General features: G+C 33.5%; 1 protein-coding gene across 1 annotated transcript in view; it reads left to right on the top strand.

Moving 5' to 3' along the window:
• The window catches only part of USP25 (ubiquitin specific peptidase 25), a 139,955-nt gene that overhangs the window by 84,444 nt on the left and 31,599 nt on the right, over positions 1-23,912 (top strand). Inside the window, 8 exon segments of the mRNA XM_082840200.1 lie at positions 3,208-3,335; positions 3,684-3,779; positions 4,963-5,124; positions 5,743-5,969; positions 8,966-9,036; positions 10,114-10,342; positions 11,776-11,976; positions 21,309-21,448. Of these exon segments, the coding sequence (XP_082696326.1) occupies positions 3,208-3,335; positions 3,684-3,779; positions 4,963-5,124; positions 5,743-5,969; positions 8,966-9,036; positions 10,114-10,342; positions 11,776-11,976; positions 21,309-21,448 (1,254 nt within the window).

Below are 23,912 nucleotides of genomic sequence, written 5' to 3'. Positions count from 1 at the left end.
CCAGTGGGCTGTAAGAGTTTACATTTCTGTAATGACTACCAAGAGGCAACTGAATAAATTAAAAATGATTATATGTAAGATATTTTTCTAAATCATAAATTTTAATTAAATGATGTGCCAATTGTAAATGAGTTATACTCTCCAAGAAACCTGGAGCTAGTTTTTGATTGCCTGTTGGAGAGAAAGAATTTCAAAGAGTAAACACCTCACTTCTGGTGTGGGTATTCACTACTAATAGTATGATGTACATCCTTTTAGACGATTGCTATGCACATATAAATATTGTATTTGTCTGTTCATACTGTCCTGAGACTTGGATTTTTTTTACTTAGCAGTATATTGTGAGCATCCTTCCATGTCAGTATATAGCTTTACATCATTCTATTTAGAACCTGCATAGTATCACTGTAGCCCATATTTATAAAATTAAATTGTTGTAATTCTTCTGTGAGACAGTAGTTGGACAAAGAATTATTTCAAAGAATGTCTTCCTGTAAATACCCTTGAGCACTTAGGAATGAAGGATAGTTAGAAGTGGAATCTTTAGGTCACAGGGCATACTCATTTAAAAATGTAAGTACTGCCAAATTTCCCTTCACAAAGTTGTACCAAGTTATAATCAAAGTGCTGAGAGAAATTTTACAGAGCTTTAATTAAAAAACTAAGTTATAGAAATAATACCTGTGTGTACTATATTAGATATATGGAGATATTATATAGGAAATATATAGGGCAAACGAGTGAAGGCAATTAAATGACTGAAACTAATTTTTGAATTGGAATTGCAAGTTTTCTCTTCTCGTGCTTAGTTTATATCCTAGCTTTGTTTGGTGTTCTATGGGGAATTTGCAATGATAGGTCTGTTTTTTCTTGTTCCTCCCCCGCCACCCCCTATATTCATGTAATCTTCCAAAAGCAAGGTAGTTAAAACATATTAATAGAAAAATCAGCTATTTACTCATAAAAATGGCCACATTCTCTCTAGAAAATATTTTAACAGGTCAGATTTATATTTACAGTAAATTCAGGAGTACTGCTGTTGCCATTGCTGATTATCTAAGTTCTTTTTTCATTAACTGAAGAAATCTATTACCCCTGTCAGTTCATTTTATAATGTAGTAATAATAATAGTAATCATAATGATATGTGTTTTGAGATATGGAGAATATAAGCATCAATTTTACCTTTAATGACCTGTGTCTCACAGCATGGCATACTGATTAGATTAGGGATAAAGTATATAGTTTTACTGAATGGAAAAATATTTTGAAAGAAAAAAGTCTCATTGGTTTATATTATTTGAAATTCTACTTATGTACTGCTGTACTTATGATCTAAAAATCACAGAGCTAGACATACCCATAGTATTTTTGTAAATGAATTTAGGGAATGGTGTGGCTATCTCTCGTCCTGATCAGCATGATGATGAAAAAGTGAAATCCTTCCACTCCTGTAGTAGGAAAAAACTGTCACTGCTGTTGGAGGAAACAGATCCATACAGAGACATATTACATAATATATTATGAACATTCTTTCATATGATATGGAACCTATTTCCTGGACTATTTATGGTTTACAGAGAAGCATACCACCAATTTGGGTCATTTCATTTCTGCTGGCCATTGTAGGTTCCCGTGAATTAAAGTATGTTAACTATTTAAAGTTAATACTTAGATTTAATTTTAAATAGTAACATTTAAAGCATTGCAAAAAAATGAAGGTAATAGTACTTGAAATCTACTTGTTTGAGTATTATAAAATGGAATAGAGAATATCATCCTAAGGCATCAGACGTTTTCCTTGTGATATGTGTGGGATATATTTTAATTCTTAATAGTAATTTTAGGTGTGGATTAAAGCTTAACTAAAAAAAATTCTTTCCAGTGCCATGGGAGAACAAAGCAAATAAGCAAACTTTGCTCAAGAAATTTTAAAACTTAAGAGATGTTTCTAATATTAGATCTTCCATAACTTTCCCTAGTCAGTTTCAGGTAATATCCATAAAGCAAATTCCTTAAACTTCAACTTTTAGTAAAAGGTAAACCAAATCCAACTCAGGAAATCTCAATTCAGGTAATCATTAGCATTTTGGGAGGGAGAAATAGTTTTTAATAACCATTTATTTTTATTGATTTTATTTACAGAAAAGTAGCAACTTTCAAGATCATATTCAGTTTGCCACATGTGCAGTTTCTGCTTTTCTTTTTCTTGAATGTTTGAATTTAAATTAGCATACTCTTAGCTTATTGACATTTATGTGGTGACATTTTGTGGCACTTGAAAATACCATACACAATATAGTATGCAAGTTTCTTTTTACAGAAGTACATTGCATGGCTTAAAATAAGCACTTCAGAAATACTTGTTACATTAATTTATACTTCTGTATTTGTTAATTCACAAGTTTTTTCCTTTTTCTTTCTCTTTAAATAAATAAGGTTTATGTAAAGCTTGAATCTGTTTATTGAAATAATTTTGAAGTTTTGTTGCATTTCATGCTTAACTGAACAGTTGCCAAAGTGTGTGGAGGAAGTGGTGCCTCATAGCAGTGAGGCATTCAATTCTTTACGCACTAGTCATTTTTTAAAATATTAAATGTAGTTATCATCAGTATAAACTCTGTTTCCTAGTGATAATCTTTTTCTCAAATTTGTCAAAATTCCAGTGGGAACATTAAATTTAAAACAGGAAAGTATCAGTTTCTAGTTTTAGCATGAGAATTGTGATCATTTATGCTATAAAATATTTTTTTTCTTTAGTGTACTACCTCTTACATGTTACTTTGTCACAGGTTTTTGACCGTGTGGTTGATTGTATTAAGTATATGTGCCATTCCTGGTAGTAATTGTGACATAATATTGAAGAAGCCAGAAAACTTGAGATACTAAGCCATACTTTTATTCAGTGTCTTTCTCTTTGGGTTAGAAACTCTAATGTAAAGAATTAATCATTGAAGAAGGAGAGTCATTAGAAGATTTTTCTCTTTCCTGGTTGTGTGTTACCCCATTGGAATTTTCAAAAGGTGTGAAAAACTTTTAGGAGGAAGTTGAGTTTTAACTAAATTGCATACCCAATCAATTATTTGTCATGTTAGCATTATTATAATGCATATAAAAATGCCACTGCTAACTAACATCCTGTGCCTAAAATTGCAATGGAGAAAACAGAAAGGTGATATTAAGGGGTTTTGTTACTGTTTTCTTTCAGCATTGGTTTACTGAACTACCACCTGTGTTAACGTTTGAATTGTCAAGATTTGAATTTAATCAGGCATTGGGAAGACCAGAAAAAATTCACAACAAATTGGAATTTCCTCAAGTTTTATATCTGGACAGGTATGGTTTGGCATACAGCATGACTTAGTTTTGAAACAGTTCGGTATCCAGTGAAGACTTATTGTGCTTAGAGAAAATTTTGCTTAATTTCCTTAAAATAATTTTTACTTTTTGCGTAACGTATCTAATACTATTTGTCAAGGAAAATGGAGTTCCCTTTTTATTTAGAAAAGGATAGTTACTGGGAATAATGTTATAAGGAAAAATACTAATTTGTATTGTCTGTATGCTGTTTTATTATAAAATTTTGGATGAGTTGATCTTCTGTGGTGATGGCTAGACTTAATATTGTGTCTACTTCTGTATTTGCAAATACTGATAATTGCTGTATTTCTTTTTCCTGATAAGATACATGCATAGAAACAGAGAAATAACAAGAATTAAGAGGGAAGAGATCAAGAGACTAAAAGATTACCTCACAGTATTACAACAGAGACTTGAAAGGTATTGAAACTTCAGTGAAATTATGAGCTAACTATAGGAAGTCATATTTTTAGTGACTGTCTAGAGCTTTAATTTAAAATTTGCTTTGAATGATTTGTGATTCTAAGAGTAAATAATCATTCTGGATTGATATGTTTCTTGAATAGTTTAGGCTTGAGTTTTGTTAGAGACTAAAATAATTCATAGTTGGCATTAGAAGATGATTTTATTGTTTAAAATTAAATATTCCTACCATAAAGAGGTAATACGCATGGTACTAAAAATAGATGTAAAGTTAAACTAATCTATGATTGAGATTTCTTCTTGTCTGAGACTAAATATTACTCTTGAGATTTCCCTTAAAACTAACGGTAACTGAGTGTTTCTCGTTAACACAGAAGATACAAACTCAGATGCCTACGAGAGGCTCATGGAGGCTTTATAAAGAAGGGAAGCAAGTCAAGCGTGAGCTGGTGGGCAAAGGGAGTCAGAGAGCACATCCCTGTGGAGAGAGGGTGGCTGCTATCCGCACTAGTAGGCGGTGCCACGCGTGAACATCATCTTCCTATTGTCTGTAGCTTCGCATTGTTTCCAGAAGAAGCCAGAATCTAGAGTATGAAATATTCTGTGGTTGAGACAAAAGTCTACAGGCTGAAATGTGGTCTGAAAGATCCCAGTTTGCAACCTCTGATCTAATCTGTATTCCCTTGTTTTAGTATTAATTTGAAAGTTAATAGCCTAAAACTTTTTATACAAAATAATATGTTATTTTTCAATAGTTTTAATTCTTAAAAGGTATCAGTAATCATATTGAAAAACAGTCAGACATAAACGGTGGGAGGATAATGTTAGTCACCATCTTGAGACCAGATAACAGATCTAAAAATAAAAGTCTCAGGAGATGGAAATGTCAGTTTTCATTTTACTGTTGGGTTACAACTTAGAGCAGCATCTAAAATTTATAACAGTGTATACACACATTCAGTCTTAATCAGCTTTGGTTTTGTGTTCCTTTGGAGAACATTTAATTTATTTCTTGAGTGTATATTTAGTTTTACCATCTTCATTTGAAAGCTAAATTAATTTCATTGTTGAGGAATATTTATTGAAGTGTTTTTATTATGTTTTATAACAATTATTGGAAAAAAAAACCAAATGTGCTTTATACACAAATGAAAGCATTCATGCATTTTATGGTTAACAGGTATTTAAGCTATGGTTCGGGTCCCAAACGATTCCCCTTGGTGGATGTTCTGCAGTATGCGTTGGAATTTGCCTCAAGTAAACCTGTTGGCACTTCTCCTGTTGATGATATTGATGCTAGTTCCCCATCTAGTGGTTCTGTACCATCACAGACATTACCAAGGTAAAAAGTTTTCTTGATAGAAGAGACAGCTGTGTTACTGTATTACGTAATAACATAATTGATACCTTTAAAGACGGTTTTATAAAATGCATGTTGTGATTTATTTTAGTGAACTCTAAAAAGATGACATTCACTTAGAAGGTTGTATGCTTCTGGGGGCTTTCTTATTTCATTGTTTCAATGGATTTTATGGTTGTGGATTGAAATTTTCATCATACTTTTTTCCATTCAGAATTATACTTCAGGTTGTATGTTATATGTATCAACCTTTCATCCATGAAAATACTACTGTTAAATTAGAAAATTTTCTGTAATGTGAGCTGCTAAGTATTAGCAAGGGAAGGTTTTATAATTCTGGTATATGTAAGATTTGTATAAATAAATATGATTAAGCCATTTCTACTATAAAGCCCCAATTTTATAGTAATGTAGTTCCATATATTAAGAATCTCATTAGGTTATTAGATTAATCCACATATTTCTGGGGTTTTTTTTAAGAAAACTTTTTCTTTTTGAAATTATAAGCCAATTTAATGCTGTTTGTTTGGCACATAATCATTGTCCAGAGCTTCATCTTGAAAAGTTTAATAATGAATATTCTGTACTTTAAAAATACAGCACAACAGACCAGCAGGGAGCTCCTTCTTCAGAACTGCCAAGCACATCACCCGCATCAATAGTTGCCATTTCGTCGAGATCAGTAATACACAAACCATTCACTCAGTCTCGGATACCTCCAGATTTGCCCATGCATCCAGCACCAAGGCACATAACAGAAGAGGAACTCTCTGTGCTAGAAAGCTGTTTACATCGCTGGAGGACAGAAATAGAAAATGACACCAGAGGTAAGAAGTTTCTCATAGCTACTCTACCTCAGATGGACATAATTAATGTTAGAATTGAGAAGGGAAGTCACCTATGGATTATGGGTTTCATGTGTAAATATTAATAAAGGTTTTTTTCCCCTACAAAGTGTTTTCTATAAGATAAACTAGTTTGGCTTCCTTTTTTATGATCTTAATATCAGGTTTAGAGAGACCAAAAGATTTTCCCTGTATTACTTAGCTAATTAATGACCTAACAGATGGTCTGATTTTCTGGTTTAGTGCTCTAAATTTATATCAAACTGGTATTCACAGGTACTCCATTGATGAAACATCATACAGCGTCAGATTTTGTACTTAATCAGTTATGTACCTCCCTTGATGTTTGTGCAGTGAGTTCAAATGATACAATATTTTCTTTAGGTTGAAGAATTAGAAATGTGAATTTTAATATTCAGTCTTCTCTAGTAGGTTTCCAAATATGATCTATTAGCTCAGTGCCAGTCTATAACGAGTTTTAACTGGCATGTAGTAAAATCAAAAAAATAAGGACAGTGCTCTGTGGTGTGTGTGTGTGTGTTAGTGTTAAGTTGCCATCTGTCCATGCTTGGAAGGAACTCTCCTTTATTCTGAAATTATCTCCTTTACTTTTATCCTACTTTACTGTTGTTAAAATCTCCTTTTTCTTAAAATGAAGTGATATTAATATTTTATGGTAGTTTTATCATAATTTTTCTTGCATGTCAAAATATAATAACCTATTATTGCTCCCTAATTTTATCCTAATTTTATTGATCTATGAAAAAAACATCTAGGAGTTACTCTTTTTATACCAAAAGGTTGGACTTGTACTAAACAATATCACTTGTTAGATTTTAAATGCCCAACTAGATGCTTTATAGACAATATGGAAATAAAGAGCAGTCTGTATTTAATAGGGAGTAAATAGGGTGTGGTGGTAACTAACAGCATTAGTAACTAAAGAGTTTCCTTAGTATTTTTCATATATAAGGAAATTTTTTGTATTTGAAATCATTAGGAAACATTAATTAAGCACATAGTTTTTCCTGAATACTGTGCTAGGTGTTGGATAATTTTATAGTGGACTTGGCAGATTGTGTTTGTTTTCATAAGATTACATTCAGAAGGCTGAAAGCTAAGAACTTTTGACACCAAGGTCGTAGCATTGAGGGAGGAAAGAAATGAATTTGGTATATTCTTTGATGTGGGTCATTGACAAGAGGGAAGGTGGGGGAGGATCAGGGATGATTCCCTTAGTTGTTCATAGTGATATGTATAACTACATAGATGGAATGCACTTTGGAAATGAGCAAACTGGTGGGGAGCAGGCCCTCACCTTGGGGGAGGAAGTAGGAATATGATGAGTCCACTTCTGGCCATTTTAAGTTAGAGGAACTTGAGAGACATGTCATAAGGTTTTGGACCTATAATACTATGCATCAGGTATTAAAGATTTTCCTTGGAATATTTGTTTTCTCTCTTTTATCCCTGATGATATTTGCTGTTAGCATTATTTTTTAAACTATTACGTAGTATTCCAGTATATGAATATGATATAATTTATTCAATTTCTATGTTGTTACTAACTACCAATAAAGCTGGCCTTCCACATACATATTAGCATACTTTGTGAGTTGAGTATATTAAAAATGCCATTTCTGATCCAAAGTGTATATACTTAACATTTTGACTATTTAAAAATTTCCCTCCCAAAACAATGAGGCAGTTTACATTCCCAATAATTTTGCGTGAGAGAACCTGTTTCCCAGTACTCTCCCTAGCTCTGGGCACTTTTTAATTTGTGGTAGTCTGATAGTTGAAATGAAAATGGTATTTCAGTGTCTTGATTTGCATTTCATTAATTATGAGTGAAATTCTATTTTTCTCTAAATTGGTGACCTTTGCCCATTTTTTATATTGAACTATTTGTCTTTCTCTTACTGCTTAATAGAAACTTTAATGTTATGGGTATTAACCTGTTGCCTGTAGTGTATGCTGCAGATAATATTTTTCCAGTTTGTCATTTGATTTTCTTTATGTTGGCTTTTGTTTTCTTTCTATAATAATAGATTTTCTTAAATTGGGGGAGGGAGTCTTTTCATTTATGGTTACTGGATTTTCTCGTAAGCTGTAAAAGGCCTTTCCCTAGTCTAAAGTTCCTAATTTTCTTTTGTAGTCTTTGGTGTTTTTTTCCTGATTCTGTTTAACAGCTTCATAGTATAGTGTGGTTATACTATAATTTAACCATTTCCCTATTGACAAATATTTAGGTTGTCTCCACTTTTTAAAAAACAATTATAGGCAATATAACTGTGAAACATCCCTACCTCTAAATAATTTTGTAGGATAGATTTCTACTGGAAGTAGAAATAATGAGTAATGGGAGTCTCATAACTTTATTTCAGTTGGTGATTAAAGTGGATTTTTATTCAGTTACTTCTGTACATATACATATATGTATGTGTGTGTGTGTGATGTGTGGTGAAGTTATTTTATTTCACTCTAAAGGTTTTCGTATAGGTTATAGCTCCCCTTTTCAACTTATGTGCCCTAATTTCCTCTGGCTCCAAAGTTACATATTTTGACACAGGGGGAACTTCATCAAGATAAAGAACTTTATTCTTGATTTAGGGCAATAAAAGAATAAACTACAGGAAAAAAATAAAGTTTGTCCTGTTTTATACAAATATGTAGGGGGGGTTAGTTTTAATTTTCATTGGAAACTTCCTTTATAAATTTGAACAAAGTTCAGTTTTATTGGCTCTGCACATTTCTAAAATAAACCATATTTGTTTTCATTTTTCCTTTGTGCTATATCTTTTATAAAGAACTAAATTTCATTTTATACAAATTTTGAATAGTAAGTTTTAGAACAGTTTTAGAAACTTTTTCTTATTCCTCTAACATATTGGTAGGAAAACCCTTATTCCCTACCTTATAAGTCTCAGTAGAAACATACTTGATGTTAATCATTAAATGGCATCTTCTATCCTTAGATTTGCAGGAAAGCATATCTAGAATCCATCGCACAATTGAACTAATGTACTCTGACAAATCTATGATACAAGTAAGTTGAATTTTGAGCTAGTAAGCATTATCAAAATTATTTACATATTTTAATTTATCTTTATGTTATTTATCATAATTCTCATACTTTTTGTTATAAAATTGTTGAACTTTAAGATTTTTATATTAATATTTTCCTCATTCAGTTGTATTCTCATACTGTATTTATTAGCCTACCTTTTTATTCTTTTATAATAAAATTTATCAAAAATTTCTAAAAGGGCTTAGCATTTAAAAAAAATTCTATGGGAAAATTACATGGTTGTGTAACGATATTAAGATTATGGGAGTGGGGCTTCCCTGATGGCGCAGTGGTTATGAATCCACCTGCCAATGCAGGGGACACGGGTTCAAGCCCTGGGCCGGGAAGATCCTACATGCTGTGGAGCAACTAAGCCCGTGCGCCACAACTGCTGAGCCTGCGCTCTAGAGTCCGTGAGCCACAGCTACTGAAGCCCGCGCACCTAGAACCCGTGCTCTGCAACAAGAGAAGCCACCGCAATGAGAAGCCCGCGCACCACCATGAAGAGTAGTCCCCCACTCACCACAACTAGAGAAAGCCCGTGTGCAGCAACAAAGACGCCGCGCAGCCAAAAATAAATAAATAAACAAACAACTAACTAAATAAAAGATTATGGGAGAAGGTAAAGGGCTCAGTTACATTTTAACTTCTGAGGCTCATATAATGGCTTATTATATAAGCCATTTTGCTGAACTCATCCATCAATTTATAACGGTGAAGATTTAAACAAATCGTGTGCTGTATATAAAAATGTTCATCATAAGTTCTTTATTCGAAAGAAATAAATAGATCAACAAATATACTTCCAAAGTTTTGAAAATCATCTTATTTACATACCTGTCTGTTTTACATGTCTTTAGTTTGCTTATCCTCTCCGCCCCCTGCCTTCTTTTATTTCATAGTTTAATTTTTTCAAAACTTTAATTCCAGCCAATTTACTCTTGTTAAAAAACATATGCTCCTATGGGATCCTCCAGTCAGATGGTTTGTGGGTTTCATGGGATGTGGTGTAATAGACTACATAACTACAGTTTAACTCTTCTTTTTCATATTTAGGTTCCTTATCGCTTACATGCTGTTTTAGTTCATGAAGGCCAAGCTAATGCCGGGCACTACTGGGCATACATTTTTGATCATCGTGAAAACAGGTGGATGAAGTACAATGATATTGCTGTAACAAAATCATCATGGGAAGAGCTAGTGAGGGACTCTTTTGGTGGTTATAGAAATGCCAGTGCATACTGTTTAATGTACATAAATGATAAGCCACAATTCTTAATACAAGGTAAGAATATGAAATATATAGGGTGGTATATATTTTTTAAATAAGTAACCCTTTTATGTGACTCTGGTCTCTGGTGTGATTAGTTAAGTGTAGTTTACTAAAGAGTGTGATGAATATGATTAGGAAATGCTGCTGGGTTATTGTAGGTGAGAAAACTGGAATTGAAAAGTAATGTGACCAGGGCTGAAAACTGGAATATATTTTGTATTCAAAGTTAACTATTTAGTAACTATTATAAAATGTAAATCAGACTTTTTTCTCCTTGTTAAAATCCCTTTAATGACTATGTCACATATTGACTCATATTCAAGCTCCTTAACCTGACATAAAAAACCTCCATTTTCTGGCCTCTAATTGTCTCTCCAGCTTCATTTATAACCATTGTCCATTTCAAACTTTATGTACTTCACTAATATTTGAACTTCTTTGGCTCACACCAAATCATTTCACACATTTATATCTATATGTTCTTATGTTTTCTGTTTTTATTTTTTGCCAGTAATGATCTTATTTCTTTCTTCTTTTGCCTAATTCTTTCTCATCCCTCAGGATTCAATTCAGATGTCATCTGCTCTGCCAGGTTTTCCTTGACCTGCCACAAAGTATCCCTCCTTGTGTTCTCATAGCATACCTCTATTGGGCACTTATTGTGTGTTGGAATTGTATGTTGACTTGTCTTTCGCACTTCACTCTGGTCTGCTCAAAGCCAGGGAGCATTTCATACTGTGTCTTAATCTTTTTATTTCTCATATTCTAATATAGGCTTTGCATATAAAAAGCACTTAATAAAGGTTTGTTGAGACTGATAAAAATAAACTTTCCTTTTGTATTTAACCATTTAGCAAAACTAGTTAGGCAGTTCATTTATGACTGAAAGCTAAAATTTATTTTGTGTGTGTGTGGTAGAGGTTGAGTAACGCTTTTAAGTACTACTTATGTGATGTTGAAAGAAATCTTGCTATATTGATTGATTAGTTTTCAAATTGCATATAAGTATATTGCTATACTTAACTGCTTCAGATGAAAAAGAATTTTAGTTCTATTTTGAGCTTTCGAGGTTATGAGTTATTTCTTCTCATTTTCTGGTTTTACTTCGTGAATAATCAAACGTCTGGTATTTTATAATAGAAAAAGTAGCACTATGTCACTGTTTGAAAAGTAGCAAACAATTTTGGCCTTATGTCTTGTTCCATTTTTTTACTCTTCAGCCTAAAAGTAAAAGCTGAGAACATTACCTATAATGGATTATCAAATATTTGCATCATTGTTTTTCTGAGCATTTGTTTGGGTTTTCTTTTAATATATAGGTAATATTGATTCACCAAGTGGTAATAATTTGTACTTTAAATACATTTGAAACACCTTCTATTTTGAGCTTTGCATTTTTCCTTTAATCCTTAATTTTATAATAGTTTTTGAAATATGATTTGCAGAGGAGTTTAATAAAGAAACTGGGCAGGCCCTTGTTGGAATAGAAACACTACCACCAGACTTAAGAGATTTTGTTGAGGAAGACAACCAGCGATTTGAGAAAGAACTAGAAGAATGGGATGCACAGCTTGCCCAGAAAGCTTTGCAGGAAAAACTTTTAGCATCTCAGAAATTGAGAGAGTCAGAGTCTTCTGTGACAACAGGTTAGTCCTCTTTTATTGCATTTTATTATCAATATCATGTTTATTATTGATATTTTATTATAAAAATAAGATATGCTCATTGAAAAAGCAAAAACAACATAAAACTTTAGTTATCCTAAAATATGAAGACTCCAGTAAAAATCATCTGAAATTCCATCACTCAGAGATAATAAAAGGCAACAATTTAGTTTACTCCTTTGCCAGATAACACTGTATGTACATATATATCATTTTCAAGTTAAATGAGATGATTCTGCTAACTCTCCCTCTACCTATTCTGCCTACTTTGATTGACTTTTTTTGACAAGATGCTTAGAAAAACTGTGAAACCGCAGGTAACCCAAGCCAATTCACTAAAGTTATCAAAGGAATGAACTCTTAATAATTTCATATTTGAGCAAAATAACACTACTGGTAGATAGTATTAATTCATATAGAGTATTTATTTGATTTTTTTTCAGAATTCTTAAAGTTAAAAACAAAATTAGCAGGAACTAAATATTTAATATATTCCAAGCAAAAATCTGTATAGATCTGTAAAACAAATGAGAAGATAAGTATATAAAAATATAAATATTAAACATTCTACAATTATTAGGTGATAAAATCAATAAAATATTAAGAATAACACTGTACAAAAGTATCTTCTAGCAAAGCTGAAAATACAATGTCTAATGATTTTTTTTAAGATTAATTTCATCACTAAGTTGTCAAAATATTTTAGGATGATATTTTGTACTGTAGGAAAGGTCCTCTTTCTGTTTAGTGGTTGGGGAAATGAGAAGAGATAAATTAAACAGATATTTTCCTTAACCCCATTTGTCTCTTTCTCTTTTTTTTTTTTTTTTTAAATAACTCTGAGTGGATCATTTTGAATCACCCTTTTTTTGTAAGATCTGTGTGTTTTATTTTTGAAGAAAGCATTTTAGGTGTTTGTTTAATTTCATCTTTTATAGACAGATTCCCATGCAGCTTTACCTAGGTAGTTTTCAGCATTATCATCTGAACTTTAGAAGGAATTATTCTTTCAGTGAGAGATTTGTAATACCACAATATGGTATGGTGACTGATGTAGGCATGCACAGATCTTTCCAGACTTGGAACTTGTTCTCATATGAATTGAATAGTTGAGTTCTTGATCTTGATTTTAGGTGACATCGATTCAGAATTTTTAAAAGACCAAGATAATGGTATTATACCAACAAAGATACCAACATATTGATACAGAAATGCAGTACAGTATATCTGAATACCACCATTGTAGTCTCTGGTGAGCTCTACCAGACGAGGACTGTACTTTCTTCCTGTACATCAAGGGCCACTGTGTAGAACAGGTGAAACTCTATAGTTTCACAACAATGCAGTTTCATTATAGTAACTTTGTCCATATTAGTAGGAAGTAAAATAGCTCAGTAGATATCAAGAGGTTTCTGAGTTCAAATCACAGTGTAGTAACTATGTTACAGTTCCTTTCATTTTTGAGTCAGTTCCATCTCTTTGTGATTTCATCCCTTGTCTTCTGTACATATCCTTTCCAAATTACTCCCTAGAACTTGCCCCAAGATGGAGCTACTCTGTTATTCTTTGCTTAACTTTTAAGTGCTCCAGTTGCACATGGCTCTTCTTATCTTATTAGTGGGAGGACAGGGCTGCACAATTGGCGTGATAGTGGCACCTAAGCACTCAGATGAAGGTGAGTGCTCCAGTCATTGGTTAAGCTCCAACCCTATTATTCTCGGCTCGGTTATATATTGTAACATCAAAATATTAAATTCTATACAGTCTCTTTTCCATCTTTTCTGTTTCTCACAAGACTATCTAAATTTAGAGACTTGACACATTCTATTTTTACTAAATCAGACTAATACATATTCCCCACTAATATTCCTGTCTGACAGGACTAGCCAACTTTTCCCCATTATTTACATTTGTCATCTTATATTCCCTCGCTATGAAAAGGCCACATGTGTGTATGCTCCACACCCTTTTTATCCTGGTCAATACTTCCTATTGTACACTTTATATGGTGTTTCGTAAGTTTTAAAAAATTCAGCAGTAGGTATTGGGCATATATGTTCATGTCCCTCTTTAGTATTTAAAAAAAAAAAAAATTGAAGAGAAGTACAGATGTATTTCTGAAAGGAGCCAGAATAACTAAAAAATAAAGAGATGGAAAGGTCAATTCATATGTAATTACTATGATAGTTATCTTCCAGACTGGGTTTTTAGAAAGCAGTGACAATACTGCCTCAGTAGAAAACATTGTGTCCTGTATAGGATTGCTAGAAATAGCATTTTGAGTTAGTAGAAATAGAATGTTCTAAATCTATAAATTTGGGGGTGAGATTATTGTTTAAAAGATTGGTTTCTATTACTGCATTATCTTAACATATCATATTAAGAAATCCATCTTCTGTTACAGGGGAATTTAACATACCACAGTTGAATAAGGGAATCTATTATAGTGTTCATTGGAATCACTTAACATCCTATCATAAGTAGAGAAATTTTACTTTAATGCCTATGCCATCTTTTTCCTGTTTCTCCTCACGGTTTTCAAAGTAATTTGTTTAATTTGGTATAATACTTTCAGACTGTCAAAGAGAACCTGTGTTTAAATCTCTCAGGTGTGCACTAGGATTATGAGTGACTAGTGGAAGTAATACAAGGAAATCCTGTTTATAAAATCCATCAGAGTGATTTTTTTTCTCTCCCTGCAAATCTTTTCAGTAAAGCTGTAACCTAAGAACCATTAAAATCCAATTTCTTAAGGGTGATATTCCAAATAAGAATATTAATTTATATAGTATTAATTAAATGAGTATTTGTTCCTCTTCTTTAACAGGTGACGAAGAAATCCATAGGCATCACTTCTCCCACACAATTCATTGTCTTACTGAAACTAAATAATAAATGATAGAAAAGTATTCTTTAGTCCATCTCACACTACCTCCCTAACCTGCCTAGTGCAAAAGAAAACTTACCTTAACACTTATGTTTAGAGATTTAGCCAACGGTTCTTTACCACGGTATATATCGATACATCAGAATTACCTGGGGGACTTTTTCTGAGTATAAACAGGACATACCACCTAAGATTTACTGGGCTCAGAATCAGTGGAGGAAGAGTCCAGAATATATATTTTTAAAAAGATGTTCAGATAATTCTGAGGTGTACCTGTGGTTAAGCAGCATGGCTCTAGGCTGTATGTATAAAACAAATTATTCTGAAGGAGAGAGAGCTTTGCCTGTTTTGCTTGTGTTACCCATATCTTACTCAAAAACTATTTGAAGTCCTTACAATATATATAACATACGCAGATTTTAAAAACAGAAAGAAAGGAGCTGAAACCAAAAATGACCTCATTTTTGACAAAGATAAGCTGATATTCCAGGAAAGTACAGCTGGTTCCTGAGAGTCAGACCTGGTAGAATGAACAATATCCTCAATATTTTCAAGTTCCTTTAAAACAGGGACCAGGTGATGTTCTTATTTAAATCTCCAGAATCTAGCATAATAAATGACAAATGGTTGATGCCCCTTGAATATTTTCTGATTTGATTTCATTCCCTATGGAAATTGCAATAATGAGTCTCCTAGGGGTGATCCTCAGTGTATGGGAATGCAACCGTTTAAAAAGGAATGTAAAATTACACTTAAAAAGGAGTGTAAAATAGATAGCTAGTGGGAAGCTGCTGCATAGCACTGGGAGATCAGCTTGGTGCTTTGTGACCACCTAGAGGCGTGGGATTGGGAGGGAGGCTTAAGAGGGAGGGGATATGGGGATATATGTATGCGTATAGCTGATTCACTTTGTTGTACAGCAGAAACTAACACAACATTGTAAAGCAGTTATACTCCAGTAAAGATGTATATGTAAAAAAACAAAAAAGGATAGCCAAAATAACTATACATTAGGGAAGAAGGCTAAAAGTATGTTGTGCAGATATAGCTCTATCCTGGATAATTTTTAGGTTTAACTTTGGTTCCTAAGCCTCTACTCCCCACATTGCTGAGAATTCTGTTTGTGGTGCCACCTAGGAATCTGAAGTCTTAAAATTGTTTCTGTGATGATTCTATGCAGCCAGCTTAGCATGGCTCTTTATAGGCTGCTTTTGGGGAATCATTGATTTTAAATACATTTCTGTAAGAAAAATGGACTGCTATTCTTTGATGCAGTACTCTTTAAATATTGTTCTAAATGTGCATGTAATAAGTATGACTCATTAGTAAGTTAAGGTATAAAATACTTCTGAAAGATATGAGTTGTTGTTCTTTTTTTAAATAGTTGATTAGAGAGCAGATCCTTATGCTTTAACAGAAAGTCAATTGCTTGTCAAGTTGACTCTTAAAATGCTAAAGGCCATAACCAGGAAACAGGCATAGAACACCCCCAAGGTCCTCCCAACCCCTTACTTCAACATGAAGGTGGACTAAAGGAGCAAGTTCTGAGTACTCTCAGAATGTTGGATTTTATATAACAGCCAAATAGGTGAATGAATAATTTCTATTATCAACATAGAACATGGCTGGAAAATATCTTATGTGGAGGATAGCCATCCAAAAATCTCAGTGAAGCATCCATAAACTAAATAAATGATTAGAAAGATACTCCGGGTACAGGGACATTTTATACCTCTACAGAGAACTGGTCATTCACGGTGAAATGAGTGTGTTTAGGAGTTTGTAGCTGCAGGTAGGTAACCAAAGAAGACTTCCCAGGAATTAAGAGTAACAAATGTCACATAAGTAATCACCAGCTGTATTTCAAGCTGAAGCCTGAACAATAACACTTTAATAACTGTGGGACCAGTTAGTATATAAAATGCCAGTTAGTGCATAAAGGAAACAGCGTGGTCTCTGTTTATTGAGCTCTTACCATTTATATAGGCTAGCAGGGATGAGACTTCTATAGGGATACAGGATGAACAAAAACTGTTGCGTGAGACTTCTATAGGGTTACAGGATGAACAAAAACTATTGTGCGTGCAAAAAGCATAAAAGAGCCAGATGTTTTGTCCTAATGTTGTTTTTAACAAAGAAATGGAAATTGCCTAAATGTATGGTAAAATATTAGTTGTATGAGCCCTTTATACAGAAGAACACGGTATAACCAGTAAAAATTGTATCGACAGGAAGAATGTTTGTTATATTAAGTTAAAAACAGTATATTCAGAATAACTTTTTGTTTAAAAAAATTTGGGGGGCTTCCCTGGTGGCGCAGTGGTTGGGAGTCCGTCTGCCGATGCAGGGGACACGGGTTCGTGCCCCGGTCCGGGGGGATCCCACATGCCGCGGAGCGGCTGGCCCCGTGGACCATGGCTGCTGAGCCTGTGCGTCCGGAGCCTGTGCTCCACAGCGGGAGAGGCCACAGCAATGAGAGGCCCGTGTACCGCAAAAAAAAAAAAAAAAAATTTGGGTAGGTAAAATCTGGAATATATAATACTAAAAATATTAATAGTGCTTATGTCTAGGTAGTGGAAAGAGCCTTTTATTTTCCTCCTTTGGTTATTTGTTCTAGTGAACATGTTTTTTACTCTTCTGGTTTGACAAAATGAAGCTAAAACCTCTTTCCTTTTTTATGAAGACCCTCTATTATAATCTGACTCCCTTGTAATTCTTTCAAGACTACTATTCTATGTTTCGTCTAAGCCAGGGTATTCCCCATTATTCTTGCTTGTAGGTTATTTTCCTGTCATTAAGGCTTTGCTCATGAAGTATCCTTCATTTGGAAAATGTCCTCTTATCCTCACTATTCCTGAAATTTTATCCATTTTAAGACTTTCCTCATATCCCCAAATCTTTATGAATCCCCCTAATTACCCCTGTAGCAATTATTACCTTTTTTCCTCTATTCTAGTCCCAGTCTATTCTCACTACCAAATTTATGTTATATTTCATCTTGATTACCAGTGTAAAGGCTCATTAATAGCAAGGATTTTATTAATCTTTTATCTGTCCTTACAGTGCCTTTGCATATGCTATTCCTTCTGCCTGGAATCATCTTGTTTCTCATCAAGATAATTTTCTCTACAAATCCTTCAAGACTCAGCTCAGTTGACATTCCTCCTTTCTTAGCATGCAGCATCATTCCAAGTGTGTGTATTAGGTCCACAATGCTTCTGTAGGACCTTGTGCATAAGTCTGTTATTGCATTCAGTACTTCGTGTTGTAATGGAGTATACATTTATCTGATTTTGTTGAGAGTTCCTTAAAGTGAGTAAATTTTCTGTCTTTTTTTTTTTTTTTTTTTTTAAACCATTGTTAATACCTAGCTCGGTACTAAAAATGGCATATGCTCAACAAACATGTTGGGAATGAAGTTTGGGTTTTTGTTTCCAAACTCCCAGAACCGAATCCTTATAGGTTTACCTACTGTGATTACAGTACCACTCAAATAAGTTCCCTGGAAGATATTTACACAGGGAAGATTCTAGAGGAAATAGTTTTATATGACATTTAGGCAGAATCATTCAGCATCACATAAGGTTTTTGGACTCAAATCCCTATGTGGAAGGAAACCTTGACGCTGGGGACCTAAGGTGTATTTGACTGTGTCGATCAGATAAAATTACTTTTTCTCTTAAGGACTTAATTTACATACATTGTCCAGGTTTCCCTGGCTTAGACCAGTGTCACACCAGATGGATTTCTTGGCCCTCATTGCATTACGCTCACATCCTACTATCAACTACTGATGTTTTATCTATTACAGTGAGAAGAGACAAAGAGGGAAAACACAAGTAATGAAAGCTTTATCAACAAGAAGTCTCTCTCTGTTAATCCCTAGAGCAGCTGACTTAATTCACTTACGAAAGCTTCCAGAAGCAGAAGACTTGCTAAGCTGGAGTTGTAGTGGTTAAGATTTTCTTAACCTTGTCTATCATACAGGGACACTGAAAGAACATTGCAGTCCAAAGTCAGGAAATACAGAAATGAAGACATTTAACTTTTTTAAACTTCTTTACCTATCACACACATTGTAAGCATTTCTTCCTTTAGTTTTCCTTGTCATAGTGTATTTCACTCCCATTATCCTAATCACTCATACCCAAAATTTAAGTCATCTTCACATCAGTCTCCAAACCTTTATGTCTAAAATGCATCTTGAATCTAACCAATTCTCTTTCTTGCTGTCTCTGTTATCCAAAAGAATAGTTGTTTCTTGCTCGTATTGCTGTAGTACCTTTTAGTACTTTCATTGACTTCTAGTTTTACTTTCCTCTCTAATCTGTTCTTTGCAGTGTGGTCAGAATAATGTTCTTTAAACTTGACATGTTGCCATTGTATTTAAAATGTTTATTCACTTGCTTTGCCCTTCAAAACTTCTGTGACTCAAAGGCCTCCGTTTTGTCCCTATCTGCATCATCTCTTGCCACCTCTCCCCTCTTGTTATACTATAGTCCAGCCACACTAGGTGCCTTTTGGACTGAGCTTATGCTCATTTCATGGGCTGTTCATTCTTCCATTTTCAAACCTAATCCATTTAACTTCAGCTAAAAAGTCAGTTTATCTCATATCCCATAACCTAAATTACCCTTGCCCCATTTTATTCCTATAATGTATTATTATGATATTGTCACAATTCATATGCGTGATTCTTTGGTTAGTAACTTTCTCCATAGTTGACTATAAATTCCATGGGGGTAGGGACTGGCTGCTTTGTTCACACTCAGAGTCCCAGTGCCTAGCCTAGTGCCAGGCACATAGTTAGACACTTAATTAGAATTCATTGGATAAATGAATGCTCGTGCATTTATGTTGAAATTACATTATTTCTTTTTGAATAATATTTCACTTTGAGAAAAGTTTTAAATTAGTAAAATATTGGAAAGGTTGACAATAATCCTGTCGTGTCCCATCAATTGATTGAGCAAGGACTCATCCTATCCCAGTAATGCTGTAGAATATTTTAGTGTACTTTATTTCTTTTTATCCATTCATTAGCTTATTAATTCATTTGTTCCATTAAGTTATTGTGTGCTTATTATATGCTAGGTATTGAAGAAATAGCAATACAAAAGGGAGATAGCATCACTGCTCTTTGGATTCTTACAGTCTAGCAGGGGATATGGGCTTGAAACAAATACTTAACAAAAATAATGAAGTTATAATTGTGTGGTAAGTGCTATTAAAAAGAAAGTATACGTTTACTCTAGAGCAGTTATTCTCACCTGAGAGTGATTTTGTCCCTCAGACAGCATTTGACAATACTGGAGACATTTCTGGTTGTCACACCTGCGGAGACAGTACAACTGGCATCTAGTGGGTAGATGCCTGGGTACACGGGACAATCCTCCACACCAAAGAATCATCTGAACCAAAATGTCAGTAGTGTTGAGGAGGAGCAACCCTGCTTTAGAAATGGGGTTATCAGGAATACTTCCATAAGGAAGTGATATTCAAACGAAAGGATATATAGAAGTTATTAGATGGTGGGGGGGATGAGAATTGGTGAACACACAGGCAAAGGGAAGAAAATGAGGAAAGATACAAAAGTTGGAAGGTAAACCTCTTCTCTGATGTATTAGATAAGCTGAAAAAAGTCTGGTATGTGTTCCTTTTTGAGTAAAGGGCAAAGGACACCTGGCGATGTTGGAGAGATAGGCAGAGACCCATTTATATAACGCCTTGTAGGTCGTATAAGGATTTTGGGGTAGTCTGTTAAATACCCAGTGGACATTCAGAGTACATTGTTGCATCTGTGGGTTTCGAACTCAGAACATAGGCAGTAGATATAACTTTAGGAGTTCTTCACAGAAGTAGTATTTGAAGTCTTGAATTTATATTGGTACCAGTTTGGCAAGTTTTAATTGTTTTTCTCTGACAACACTCAGCTACCAGGAACAGGTTCAGAAAAGATAGAAGGTTGGGTTCGTTCAGGGTTAGGATTTTGTTAGGTAAGTATGAAAAAGGATACTGTGTCCAGAAAAACAGCTACTGTGCTCTCTACAGAAACTCAGACCAGGATTGTTGTACAAACCACCCCCCCCACCTCTTTTTTTTTTCTTTTTTTTTTGGTAGAATGCTCATGATTTTCCAAAGTTAGACTTTGATACTTATCATGACAAAGAAATTTACTATGAATTTCTTAGCATAAACTATAATGAGTGCTTTCTTCAGTAATTATTTGACTACTCTGAGATCTGATTCTTTCTTTTGGTAAATTCTGGGGGAAGTGCTGTGTACTGAAGCATGTATTACTTTAAATTGAGTAAGTAAAGTAAAATTAATTATTGTATAACTTCAAATGAGAAATAAATTACAGATATATCTTAGTATAGACTCACTGATTTATATTAGATATACAATTGATTCTTTTCTCATGAAGCACAAGCAGGAGAACCAGAATATCTAGAGCAGCCATCAAGAAGTGATTTCTCAAAGCACTTGAAAGAAGAAACTATTCGAATAATTACCAAGGCATCACATGAGCATGAAGATAAAAGTCCTGAAACAGTTTTACAGTCGGTAAGAATTTTTCTTTTAGCTCTCTGAACATACCCATCAATGTTCACGAGGTTTGCTAGCAGTATAAGGAGAATGACCTGTCTGGGAGTCAGGAGAGACCAGGCCAAAGGACGGCTTCGCTTGAACATGATGAATGATTGTAGGTGTCACCTAACTGCCAGGCTGTAATTTCCTCAGCTGTAATTTTGAAAATGCTTCTTTTTAAAAAAAAAGTTTCTATCTTCCTGTTAAAGAATTATGAAAAATTATAATCATAGACTAAACTAGTCATTTGATTTGGAACTTAAAAAAGAGAAGTACAAAATTTAGCATTATTTTTCTTTTCTTTCAACCCCTCCTCCCATCTTTAGTCTTACTACATTGGAATAGTTGGTAATATAAGGTATAAATTTCATTGTTTCATGGACTGTGTTTAACAAAATACTAGATAGGCTAGGTTAGAGTATTATTAGTAGAATAAATATGATATTATAAAACACTTTATGCATATTTCGTGTCCTGTATAAAATTGTCATTATAAGCCTCCTTTATTGTTAATTTTCAAGTATTCAAGTGTGTCTTTTTATAACAGTGAGTTGAGCACATTGGTATTGCATTACGTTTCAATGAATATGATATTCTGAGAGATGTTGTTTCAAGAGTTTCATACTACAAAACTATTCAGTTGCTATAGTCATTTATTTTTTATTTTATTAGTGAGCACAAGCAACTCTAATACAAGTTTCGTGATAGCTAATTTTAGGATTTGAAGATTCCACTCCTAGAGTGCTAAAACGAACAGGGCATGTAATTTTTCAACACATAATTTTCCGCTGAGTGAACTTAATCTCAACAATAGCCTGCTAATTACAGTGATGTCTTTAATATGATAAGATCTTGATTAACCAAAATGTTCAATTAATAGGGTATTCTGTTAATTATGTTTTGATGAACAAAGTAATCAAATTATTTTTTAATTTAATTTCCTTTTTGAAAAAGTTTGATTATATATCATCTTACCATTAAAAAACGTATTAATATAGATTTCTTTTTTGATCATTTCGAATTTTGCAAATGTCCCTGGAGACTAAAAAACTTGAGATGAGGAACTGCTAACTCTAAAGCACTTCCTGAAAAATGCTTCTTTTAATAGATCTGGGATTTCTACTTCTTGGGGGATGGTAGAAGAAACCCTAGGGAGGGAGAAAAAACACAGGAGTAGGTAACAAGGGAGAAACATTTTTGCCTGATATAAAAAAAATAATTTGTCAGGGCTTTTGCTAATTAAGATTTTTATTTGTTAGAGCCTACATTATGGTTAATAAATATCATTCTTTTAACTGGTATCAGAAAGCTGGAAGCATTAATTAGCTTAATGTAGAATCATGATTTTTTTTTTTTTTTAGTTCGGCTAATCATGTGTAATTTAAATTTGTAGAAATCAGCACTTAAATTTTGATTGATTAGTTTATTCATATGGATATCATCTTATACGCTAGCAATCTGCTGCTTCACCTTTACTTGAAAAAAGATGGCATTGAGGGAATATGATAGCTAGCATAAATATTTTTCTATCTGGCATACCTTCTGGAGTAGCACCAATAGTTGGCCACATTGTCTGTATAAATTCTGCAGCATATCTGAGAATATATTAATCATGACTGTCTGACCAGTGGTTCCTGGTCTCATGGTCAGTTGCTTAGGATCATGGTAACCACCTACTGGGTTTTCTCATTTAAAGGTATACCTTAGAAACTAAATTTCAGAGTCTTCAGATTTGGGGATTAAATAGTCCTGGGTATTTGAATATTAATTTTACTTCTTGCTAGCTATGCAAACTTGAATAAGTTGCTTAATTTTTCTAAACCTTAGTTTTCTTTTATATAGAATGGAGGTGATTGTCGGATGAATTAAGATCATTTTTTAAGTGCCTAGCATGTAGTGTAGGCCCTAAGTCTCTCTTTATTTCCTTTTGTTACTTAAATCCTAAACATTTCACAAATACACAATAAAGTTCCAACCTTAGTAGAAGAAGAATTTCCTGGAAAGCTTAGAATTACAGAAACCATAGAGAGATACTCTCCAGATGTTTAGACACCTTGCTTTTTAGAAGAATGTCTTTCATTTTAAGTGAAATATTTTAGAAAATTTAAAAATTCAAAAAAGTAGACTCTAAGAAAGAATCATGCATATTTCCACTACCCAAAGTTAATCACTTAATAAGTTGGTATGTTTTCTTTCATTCTTATATACAGATTTGGGATTTATTTTTGTAATTGAGTTACTACTGTATATAAAATTTTATATCTTAACTTTTCTTCTTTTAATCACTGAACATAACCGTTTCCCCATGTTACAAACTAAAAAACATTTAATGGTTGAATAGTATTCCATTAAGTGATTAAATTCTTACTTACTTACTCATTCCCCCTTACATATTGATTTCTACTTTTACATTATTATAAATAGGCTGTTAAAAATGAAA

The sequence above is a fragment of the Leucopleurus acutus genome, assembly GCF_964270905.1.
Source record: "Leucopleurus acutus genome assembly, chromosome: 5".
NCBI classification, from domain to species: Eukaryota; Metazoa; Chordata; class Mammalia; order Artiodactyla; family Delphinidae; genus Leucopleurus; species Leucopleurus acutus.
The sequence above is the reverse complement of the archived record's forward strand: the minus strand, read 5'-3'. Positions and strand labels throughout refer to the sequence as shown.